This window comes from Anabas testudineus, chromosome 4, assembly GCF_900324465.2.
Source record: "Anabas testudineus chromosome 4, fAnaTes1.2, whole genome shotgun sequence".
In the NCBI taxonomy this organism is placed as follows: Eukaryota; Metazoa; Chordata; class Actinopteri; order Anabantiformes; family Anabantidae; genus Anabas; species Anabas testudineus.
This window is the reverse complement of record NC_046613.1, coordinates 22,448,030-22,460,122: the sequence shown is the minus strand read 5'-3', so window position 1 is coordinate 22,460,122 and position 12,093 is coordinate 22,448,030. Positions and strand designations below refer to the sequence as shown.

Below are 12,093 nucleotides of genomic sequence, written 5' to 3'. Positions count from 1 at the left end.
GTGTCATTTCCCACAACACCTTTATTAACCTTTAAGCAACACCCCAATCTTTTTCTAACCGTTAGCCAAAGCACTTTTGTCACCTAACCCCAATCATAGTGTGAATATGTTTGCGTTTGTAGTTTAGTAGCATAGGGACATAATTTTTAGGAGACAGGGATGTCTATTTTGCATTTCCTAAGAGAAACCCAACTGCAACCTGCTTTGCAGCAAATGTTAGTGAATCTTAGTAAAAATACATAAATAGAAAGATAACGCAAAGTAATTTTGCTATTCAAATTGCATAATTTCAATTTCACGCTAGGTAGCCTTGTTGTGTTATTTACAGTGTTTAACTTTACCAAGGTCTGTTGTTTGTTCCTAAAGAGAGGGACAACAAATATTTCAATATTTTCTTACAATAGAAGCAAACTGTGTCCAAAGGAACTGTGGTAATAATTTGTTGTAAATTATTTACAAAAAATGATTGAAGAGGAGGCTATTGATCATCAAAGATGGTCAGATTTTTTAGAATAAATCCAACAACCTAAGTGGCTGTTTACACATTGCTGTTTGAGAAAGCTTCCTGTGGGACCTTCCGACTTATTTGTTTGACCTGCTAGCAAGAGTAAAGTAACAGAGAGCTTGTATAATCACACATGCAATGCATGTTTCAGATCATTGAGTTTTGGGTTGTTTGAGCTTGAAATAACATTTCTCGGGTGGATTTGTGGTGAATGAAAAACAAAACAAAACAAATAAATACATAAATAAATAAACTGAACATAATGACTTCACTGTTATATTAATACAGTAGATGAATTTATCCCAATTCTAATTTATCAAAACAAATCGAATGTATTCAAAAACTGTACAAAAACTACGTAGGATTATCACAAAAATTATTCCAACTGCTCAAAGTTGTTATAACATGATGTTTTAATATCAATTTATCTACAAAATCTTGACTGACACCACTGTATTCTGGTCTTTATGGAAAGTGCACTGTCACTGAAGCAAAGGAACATATAAAAATTACAAACAAACAGACTGTACCATTTTTACCTTAAAATGTCCATTGATTTGGCATTGGTACTTACAGTACAAATGAGCACAGTCATTTAAACAGAATGGTTCAACTTTACAGCGGTATTTCAATTTATACTGTATAATTCTTTTGTTTAGAGTTCTTTCTTCAGAAACACTTGTGCATTTTCTCACTGACCCACCTCATTTTTTTATAATATAGGTTTGAAGGTAGTTGCTACAAAACAAAAACCAAAACAATCAAATGAGTACATTCTTCAGCCATTCACAGCTGGTCCTCTCCTGATTAACAACTTTGGTAATCGAAGAGATAGAGCCAAACTGTAAGCATCTGTACCACAAGTGGCACAATAAGTCTTGGGGGTCTCCTTGAGGCCATTTACAGTCCAGATCTCTCTTCAAGTAGCTGTTAACTGCACAGCTTAGTGGTCTCATAATCCATTGAATTGGGCAGACGTGAGCTGAAGGCCTGTATGGAGGCATGGATACGAACCACTTCGCTGGCAGTCAGTTTAAGCCGGTGCCGGAGAAGACAAGCAAAGAGGTCCAATCTCTGCTGACCTGGAGGGGAAAGTCGGTTCACTCGGTCTCGTATCTCCAAGAGCTGAAGCATAGCTGTGTCTTGGGAACCTTGGGTGTATGGGTAATCCAACTGCAGAATCAAGTCACGAATCGCCTCAGGGTCAAAGTGCATGCTGTAGCCAAAGACCTGGATGCTGTTGATCTTCATGTAGCCCAGATTCCGAGCAGGATCAGTCATTTCTAAAGGCTCATAATAAATGCTATCATTTACTCCATCTTGAGTCTTTATTCTGCTTCGAAGGTAGATATGAATGGTTTCAAAGAATGTCTTCCACTTGTTGCCCAGTGTTAGTGTCCAGTTATAGCACTCAAACGGTAGGTCTAGCTTAGTGGCCTGCCAGTCTGGAAAACTGTTCTCATTGACAGGGATGTACCAGCTCTCTGAATGGCTCCCTCCAAATGGATTGATGTAGAGAGTAAGGACAGGCTCCAGTGTGCTGTTCTTTGTAAGGCAGATCTGGAGGGATATACCCAGGAGCATGTGGACCATGTTGGACTTGTACTTGTTGCTCTTTAAGGTTAGCAACATCCTCTTTCTCCATGATGGGTCAAACCAGCTGTTGAGTCGCATGTCATTGCTGATGAAAATTGCATGGACCTAAAAGGAAAACAGATATAAAAACAGTGAAAAAAGACACAATAGTTACATAAATTCAGTGATTTTTGCAAATATATAACATAAAAGCAAGATTATAATTTATTTTTCAAATTTTTATCATCAACTGGGAAATATTGATTCTGAAAGCAGAAGGTGACATTATGCAACAGAGGTACAGTCCTTAGATTCAAGATGAAAAAGAAAAAGGCTCATTGTGGTTCTGAGTTACACTGTGTGTCTTTCAAACCACAATAAAGTCTGACTTTGTTTTGGGCAATACTATCATGATTTAGAGTCAAAGAAACACAAACTGCCTCAGCTGTACAAAACATGAACGTGGCATAAGAAATACAAAGAAAAACATGCCAAACTATGAAGTTCCTCAGTAGCCAAAAGGGCAAGACTTCGTAATGTTGAGTGGCTCCCTTGAGGAATTATATCCTCTCCCAGGCTACGACTGTGAAAGGCAGCTAGCCTCTCAGGTGACCTGACATCATTAAATAAAGGCTAAAAGAAAACTACCTCTAGCCTGCGGTCTGCTCTCTGCAGTAGGTAGCCAAGCTCCAAATCTTGGAGATCTGTCTCGAATCCTAGGTAGTTCTCAGTAGAGTCTGCCACCATGGGCCTGCAAACACCCTGCATCAGTGCAAAGCCTAGGTTGCAACTCCCACAGCGGGTGTGGTTGTCTGGTGCACAGGCTGCGCAGGCTGAGCCTTCCCCAACAGTGCAGGGTGGAGGCAGCTGACAGGGGCTGTGTTCGTATCTGCAGCTGCAGCTGTGAAGCTCCTCCGAGAATGCACCAAGCTGGTTATTCTCTGAGCAATACAGGAGAGACTGGAAATGAGACAGCCAGTAGGACTGTGGCCTGCACAAGAGAAAAAAGAAAAAGAAAAGACAGGAAAGCAGAAAGGGAGATTATTTAACAGGGCTTGTAGAATGAGTTGCTTCAATAGGTAGCTGCTTCATTAGGTGCAGGACACCTGTCTGCTTTTGCAGACAGCTTGCTCGTTAACAATATAAAACATAATCAGCATAATGTAAAACATACAGTCAGTGCCAAGAGGATTTCAGTGAGCATGATTTAGATAATTTGCAGGTCTAAAATGTCTAAACATGACTTAAATTCCTTTAGGGCATGTGATAACAAGTGATCACTAAGATAAGATTAGATTGATGATTATCTGCTGACAATGTGAATGAAAGCTACAGAAATTGCAACAAATTGACTTTGTGCTTCTAGTCTTTTTTTTTTTTTTTTTTTACCAAAATGCTGTTTCCAAGATCAATACTATAATGTGTGTAATAATGTGTTTAATTTATCCAGTTCTCATAATAATCACATTTGTACTTCCTTTGACCCTTTCACTTTAATATTAATATTTAAAGTGTGAAAGGTGCGTGTTTACTTTATGTGACTGCTGTTACCAAACATTGTGGTTTATCTGAAAATGAGCCTCAGGGATTGATCTGCTTTACAGCATTTGGAGTTTTATTTTAAACAGCTAAACATTTAGCTTAACAAGTAAATCCACAGTGTCCCTATTCACTTGAATATTTCCATTCCAGGATGATGATCTTAAGAATATTTTGAAGCTTGTTCTGAGGTGTTTGCAGGAATACTTGCATGCTATTGAGTCAGCCTTGATATTCTTGTGCAGTATTTCTTGTGTTCATGTTTTTGTTGTTCTAAAGTGCCCATTGAGTTTAGGTTACACATGTAAAGAATTTGCAGAAACATGGGTATTTGAAAGGAAAGAGAAAGTAAGAGAGTATAAAGAGAGAGAAAGTTATCTTTGATCAGTTTGTGACATAAATATAAGAAGTGAGCTGCAGCCGTAGGGTAACTGTCTCTCAGACATACATATTATTCCCCCATGTGGGCTAGAGTTTGATTCCCGTCTGTAGCACTTTCTCGGCTGTGATCCCTTTATGCCTCTTATCCTCTTTGCTCGCTGAAGATGAGAAAAGCACACTACATAGGCTATTGGTGGCTTTCATTTAAAAAGAGGCCTTTTCTTTGATGAGGGTGTATTGTGGTGAACTTTATGCTAATCTTAAAATGTTTGTTGAATTACATTTGGGCATCTTGTATCCCAGTCTTATTGTGTGCTTGGCAGTAGGAAGCAAGTTAAATTCAGAAAATCATTGATATGCATATCAAAACCCCCTAATGGAGAAGGCTGTCATGGGAAATGAACAGAAAGGGCTCTTCCTTTCCATCAACTGCTACCTGTGTTCAAGACATTTCACCACCAACTGCTCCAGCAGAGCAAAGCAGTCACCAAAACAAAACTGCAGTTGTAGTGTTAGTTCCCTGGTGTGATTATATACAGCCTTTCTGCTCACAGCAAATCTTCCTCCAATCCACTGGTGTAAATCACAGTGTCTTCTAATATCTGCTTTGCTTTTAAAGGAGTAGACTATATATTGAAAACCGAATCAGCCAACCTAAGGACTTGGAAGATTTGTGCGCTTTAAAATTACATTCCTAGTGGATTCCCTGATGTAAGACTATGATCTACTTTAAACTAGAATGCTCTGACAGAAGTACTATGTAATACATGACCAAAAGGACGTAGAAACCCGTATTTTTGAACATGTAATTCTCAATCCATTGGAATTAATCAGTTGCTATAACAGCCTACACTCTTCTGGATAAGATTTCTACACGATCTTCCAACCTGACAGAGATCTGACTGAGTTGAGACAATCTTTACTCTATTTTTGCATCTGTCTACTACTACTATCCTCCTGAGTTGAGCATAGGTTTCAGGCAATTGCTGTGTGAATGTAAGGAAGATGTTTGACTGGTTTATTTAGTGCCTCAAGCAACCTGCTGCCAAATACGATACAATGCTAGAATTCCGGCTAGCTTGTTCTGTGGCCTAGCTACTTACTAACATGAGGTAGGAGAAAAGGATTGACTGATTTGTTTGATGTATTATCACAATGGGGGGTTGTATTGAGTGTGTGGGTGTTTGTTAAGGGGAGGATGGTTCTGGAAGGCTGAAACACACTGTTAAGCTTTCTAGGCGGTGTGGGCCCCACTCAACAAAACACCATTTATTGAAATCTGATGACCCATCTGAAAACTGCCTCCACTCTAACTCTCACACACATAAAAAGGCATATTCTAAGCAGATTAAAACAAAAACAATGAAAACACTGTGCTGTGAAGTCTTATTATTACTTGCCTAATAAAAGCCAAGCTGACTGCTACTTTAGGCTGACAATTAGGAGTGAATAAGCCCGTCAGGAAAAGTAGCATCTGTCTCAAGTTCCATAAATGGGATGTTTATGGAACAGGAAGAGTGTGGGCTTTTTCAAGACTGTACCATGCCATTTACACTTTGTATAGATATTTCCATTAAGAAGGAAAAGGAACAAAAAGATTCACAGTAGACAAAACAGTAGATAAACACTGCCGGGAAAGGGATGATGATGTTCCCACTCCCTTTCCTGGCATGTGGGTGGAAAAATCAAATGCATTAATTACTTAGGAATGTGTATTTATGGCTATATCATTCAGAGAATGGCATAGACAAAAGAAAAAAAATAATAATAGAGAGACATTGTGCAGCAGTGGTACTTTTGCAGGCAAATGCCATACTATTAACATACCTAAAGGCCTGACTGCACCATCTCACATCACATTGGACAAACAAAGCCTATTTGATTATTTGTGCATTTACACTGTGCTTGAATTTACTTCCATCTTGATATTTGTCACATTTGGCTTGCAGGTCAGGTTTGTGGTAGTCTAGTTGTACCAATTTATGACTGTTACTTTCATTCAGCTTCCTAACAACAGTCAGCATTGGTTTGTTCAAAAATGGGAATTCTGTACTCAACCAAACAGTTCCAGTTATCAACAAGTGAAAATGAAAATTTCATTTGATACACAATTTGATAAAAAATATAAAATAAAGCTATAAAAATGTGAATGAAATACTGGATTCTGAAGTTGGGGTTTACTGTAGTAGCAGAAAAGAAAGCCAGGTATTGTGATCTGACTGTGAAAACATGCTGATTATAACAGATGGCCAGCTCATTAATTGCATTTCAGGATACATTTTTTAGCAAGAACTGTACAAACAAGATGAAAACATCAAATGTTTTACATACACTAAAGAATTATTTGCAGAAGTGAAATACCACTGCAGGAGGCTTGTTTACTCCCACCTACATTCTATTCTATAGAGAGGAATATAGACTGTGACTCAATGTACAGTGGTCTAGGGCACATAAATGCCAGAAACTCTGCATCTTATTGCAACCAATAAGAAAATAAATAATATAGAAAAAGAAGACAATTAACAAAAGTGTTTTAAAATAAAAATGTATCTGGTGTTTATTCGGCTGAGGAGAATCCAACTGTATGGTTCAGAGGGGTTGTGCTTACCGTTCTCTTGGTAGTTGAACCTGGGGCTGTCTGTGACATCTTTTACTTAGACTGAAGAGTTTGAATATGACCCTCTGGGCTCTTCTGGAGAGCATCTGCATGCTGTTCTCCAGCTGCTCATATCGCCACTGGAACAGGCTGTCCAGGGACCACAAATGTTGGATAGTAGATACGTTCAGGAAATAATTTTGTGGCAGCCTCGTGTAGAATGCCTTAAATTCATCTGTAACATCAGATAATACACATTGAAAGTAATATACAGTTAATATTCCAGTAAGTCCAGTAAGATCAGGCTGCATTTAAAAGAGTTCAGAAACTGGGGAGACCACTTGAGGTTAGAATTGTTAACTTTGGACACAACATTGAACCAAGACATAGCATCTGGCACGTGTTGGATTGAAATGTCACTTGGATATTTTTGTCATGTCCAATAAAGCAAAAATGAAACCAATGACACACGTGACACAAGTCCATGACACAAAATAATCTATGCTAAAGCATCATAATTATATTGACCATGATATATTAAAGAATTGGTATACAGTTGTCAAATGTCCTTAAAATATGAACAATGAAACAAGATTTGCTTTAGCTAGTCATGTTTATACTGGCAATTAAAGGATCCCTTCTCTGTATCTACTGTATCTAAAGCAAAGTAAACTGAGTGAAGTTCTTCCAAATTCTCTGCCTTTTTAGTAATAAATCCCGTCTTATTACTGTTACTGTCACTCCACTGGAGCTCAGCAAGAAAACAATGTCCAGAGACACACAAGTTTGGATTTTAGATGAAGACAGTACCTTTTGGAGATGTGCACTTGATATGATTGACTCAGGCAGCTGATGTCTCATATTAACTTAGATAAACTTTGGAGTTATTATTTTTTTTTTTTTCATCAAACAAAGACTTGTGAATTGTGTTATCACACTGAGATGGAGTAAAAAATAAGAATCATGGGAAGCAATATGTGTATAGCAATTTTTTTAAGACCAAGTACAAAACTGTGAACCTATTCTAAATTGCTAAATATAGTCGGATAAAGTATCACTATTGCTACCGGTAATACTAATATTGTGACCAATATAATCATCTTTTAAGATAAACCTTAAATAATTAATACTGACTTATATGAATTAGCTTTTTACATTATCAGTACATAATCAGTATTATTATCATAATACGGACTCCTACATTTTACATGAAATAAATAATTTTAGGAGAGTGGTGCCAGTGATCTATAGTCCTGCTGAAACACCAGGTAACTGGTTGACGTTTGGTTCAAGGTTGACAACAGAACTGGTACAAGGCACGAGTCGCTATTCTCGATCTCCATCCGTGTCAGTGGTTAAAGTAGTTCTTGGCATCTCCTTATGCTGATGAAGCAGTGAGGTAGATATCCCTCACTCAAGGACACATTCGTGACACTTGGGGTATCTGCATTCTGGGCACACTCCTGATCTCACTTCAAACCCAGCTATTAAACTTTAAAAGTAATTGCACTTAGGGGTATTTTAGCCAAATCTGAACAGTGGAGAAAAAAAGATCATTCCCATCCATTTTGATTTCACCTGAGCAATAATCACCAAGGCGGGGTGACCAAGCACAACATTAATATCCAAACATTATGCTAAGAGCTTCCATTCAAACTGTTTCCCTGGTGATATGAAAAGCTGGACTCGCAATAAATAGGTTTTATAGTGGATTAATCTGCCCCAGACATACTGTAAACTACCTGAGCCAAAAGCTGTTGATTTTTTTTTTCAATCCAGCGTTGCATTATTAATTCACTATATGCCAGCACCCAGAATTCACAACCAGCTATTATAGTTCGCCTATAAATCATAGACTAGGGAGGAACATACATATAGGGTTCTCATTCAGATTTAACAGTGCAGATGAAACACTTGAATTCATCCTTGCTTCCACTCATCTGAATGATTTATATTCTCAAAGTTTGAGTTTCCTGCATTTAGGATGAGGCATGCAATGTGACAGAAAGTACGAATCCATTATTTTCCAGAGGGCTTTCTTACCTGATTCCTCAAATTCTTTATAGAGTATCCCCCATGTCTCTGAGATCCTATCCAGGCTCTCCTCCATGGCTTGGATATCCATATAGGGGCAGTTGCACTCTGGAAACTTGGGATCACAGTTGCACCAGCAGTCATTGTCCTTGCAGACAAATTCGCCCTCTCTATTGCAGGCTATGTAGCTGAGAGCAGCTTGAACAAAACTTTCTCTCAAGTAGTCAGGAAGGATCACTTGCAAGCCTGTAAAACCAAGCTGGTTTTAGTACCACCATCAAACTGTGAAGTTGGGGAGACACTGAAAGTTTAGTGTCAATATAGTTCTGGCTGAGCTTATAACTTACTTAATGAAATCTATAAAATCTGTATATTTGTAAGCCAAATGGTTACTGATGTTTATTCCAAGTACATGCACTTTTCATGAGAATGCACATATCATGACAGTTGCAATAAAGGTGATAAATGGACAAACCTTGCAGTTGGACTTTATTTTCAGGGCTCTGGACCAGCACAGAGCTAACAGAGTCAAGGTTGTCATAGTTACTACATCCAAGAGGACCTGTGCGGGTCTCTGTCACCTGGGCAACAACAAATAAAAAGATAATTTATACATTTTCAACAGCATTCATTTCAGAAAAAAGCAGATAGATTATATTTCTTATATATATTTATTATATTTTAAATGCTCTTCTGAATTTCAGATGCCAAATTGGTTTGAGTGGAGCCAAGGAAAATGTGCCTTGTGTAAGTTGTCCTGTTTAAATAAAGTAGTTCCTACATAATCGATTGTGCTTGTGAATGCAAAAGAAACAGAAAGCCAGGGTAAGCTCATTTAGATTCTTCTAAATTGCTGTAAGAGTACTTTACTGCACTCATTTTTTCTGCAGGAATGCTACACAGCATTTCTTTTTTTGTCTACTAACTGATTGAAGATGTTTCGATTGACCTTTGCCACAAAGCAGCTCCAGCAAAGCGTCCTTTTTCACTTCATTTGCAAGAAGAGCTCTCTTTTCAGTGCTTTCCTTTTTCTCACTGTGACATGGCAGGGAGCACCTAACCGATTCTCATTTTTCTCTCTTTGTGGTTGCGGGACACCATATTTTGTTCAGTGATTTGTCCTGGTCAGGCTTGTCAGAAGACAGTTGGTGTAAAGTGACAGATGGATGTGGCGAGACAATGAGGGTCAGACAATCAGTAACACAATCACAGAGGGCCGAGGGGCTTCCGAACGCATATGATGCTGGTGCTGGAATATGGGGATCTTTAATCAAAAACCTAATCCAGGAGAAAGAGGTTAGTGAGAGGAAGGATACATATCTTTTGTGAATGGGAAAAAGAAAATGAACATAATTTGAATGCAGTTCTTTCACTATAATATGTATATCATATGCCTTGTTTCCCTCATGAGGGATTTTAATGCTGATATGAATGCGAGGAAATGAGATACAACCCTTGGTTTCAAATCACATGAATATTGAATCCATATAAAGAATTTGATATGCCATATGATTTGCCATATGGCAAAACATTGACTGATGAGCTGAGCATTCAATTTCCGCTTTGCTTAGCAGATGCTATTGCTACTGCAGATACATACTCGCATATTAAAAAATACTTAATAGGACATTATTTGCCACCTGTATCTTGGCACATTTTTCCCTTTCATGATGTGAACTTACAGTTCAGGTGTGCAAGAAGTATTTTACTTCAATAGAACATTACAGTGGAAGCTTACTGCAACATTCAATAGATGAGTGAGCTCTTGACTGAAATCTCTGCATTATGACACATCTTAAGCATGTACTGGCAAACACGTTATTTAATTGTCAGTGTTCCTACTTCTTGGAATAGTCTACCAGACGAGCTTTAACCTTTTCTAATAAATTACAGAAAGCTTGCAATGAAACTATTGCAAGTTCGTAATTAGTTAATAGTACAAAATATGAGGAACTGCAGGTGTAAAACACTCGAGTCTTTCAGAAAATGTTAAAACAAGCTTGTGTACATAGGTAAGAATAGAAGTTAACCAACTTGCAAGTTCCATTTTGATAAAAAATAAATCTACAATTCTGTTACATTAGCTAACATTCAGACTAAATCATTGAACTTTCTGCATTACATTTGGTAACTATCGTGTGGGGTTTGAAATCCAGTTACAGTGACAGAGGTCACCACACCTGCAACATAGAGTGTTGGAAAATATTTCACCCCCTCTTGATCGTTTCATCTTTCAACTCTCCAGATGTTCAAAACACAATATAGCATAAACTAAATAGACTAACTTCCATGGCAATGACGGTCAAGGCTCATCAAAATCAGTATTTACAACATGTAATGAATTTAGTGTAACTAAAACTGTGAGCCAGAACAGAGCACTTTTATATTACAGGCAAACGCTATGTTAAGAAACACATAACTGCAATAAATGTAGAACGGAGAAAAAGCATTTTAAAAGCAGCAGCTCCGCCCATTATGAAAGTAATTATCGGCACACTCATATTTAAACAAATGTGTTTGTCCGGCAGGTTCTTTTTTCCCTGAAAATAGTAAAATAAAAAGTAGAATAAATTAGTTTGAGAGGAATCATAGATGCTAAAGTTAGCCATCTATCTATTCAGTTATAGTTCAGAGAAAAATCAAAAGACTGGCAAAATAAATATTGTTTTTTTCTTCAAGAACGTCCGTGATAGAAAAAAAAAGTGTCAGGAGTCACAAATCACTTGACACTAAAAAAATCTAAAATCACAGCAAATGCCCCCCACCACTCTGAAATAACCGGAGTCATTATTGAACAAACAAGTCGGGCCAATCACAGACTCTACTCTGCTCCATGACTTCTTTAAGAGAGACCAGATTTCCACGGCCAATTCCCAGCACACCACAACAGTAACATGCTTTTCCACCAAAATGAGCTTCAATTTTCCATTTGCATGGAGACAGCGGGGGGGTGGCATTTGCCTCACTGGCCCTCTCTTATTCATCCCTTAACTTGTTTGATTATAAATTCTTGCAAAGAAGTGCTTATGTGTATCTGTTCCACTACTGTCTGGGTCAACATCCTCTGGGAATGATGCATGTGTGTGGAGAAATCCATCGCTCCTTTAACTCACTTTCTACTGGTGATGGAGGTGAATCTCTCCTCTTTCCACTTCCCACCTGTCAGTTACGCCCGATGACTGCCTTTAGAGCATGAAGCACACACTTTCTTCCTCTCTGTAGCTACAGAAAAAACCTAATTCCCAGGAAATGAAACGGACAAAAGCATCTGCCTCTGCACCTCAGATGTGCCCACCTCAGCTGCAAAAGAAAGACTCTCTCTGGACACAATGTAGTTAGGAGACAGGACTTTGATATACAAACTGGTAGCTTGATTCATGTTCTGCTACAGCAGAGAAAGCCACACTTCACAAGGTGACTACCACTGTGTTCCGAAGAATGAAAAAGGCAGCAAGGAGGGTCA

At 38.2% G+C, this 12,093-nt stretch overlaps 1 protein-coding gene across 1 annotated transcript in view; it reads right to left on the bottom strand.

Annotated features, from left to right (window-relative positions):
- Positions 1–960: 960 nt before the first annotated feature.
- The window catches only part of LOC113151921 (BMP/retinoic acid-inducible neural-specific protein 3-like), a 37,148-nt gene continuing 26,015 nt past the window's right edge, over positions 961–12,093 (bottom strand). The window contains exons 5-9 of the mRNA XM_026344792.1: positions 9,106–9,211; positions 8,640–8,876; positions 6,609–6,831; positions 2,729–3,071; positions 961–2,206 (exon numbers count right to left, since the gene is read on the bottom strand). Of these exons, the coding sequence (XP_026200577.1) occupies positions 1,436–2,206; positions 2,729–3,071; positions 6,609–6,831; positions 8,640–8,876; positions 9,106–9,211 (1,680 nt within the window). The 3' untranslated portion in view covers positions 961–1,435. The remainder of the gene's footprint in view (positions 2,207–2,728; positions 3,072–6,608; positions 6,832–8,639; positions 8,877–9,105; positions 9,212–12,093) is intronic.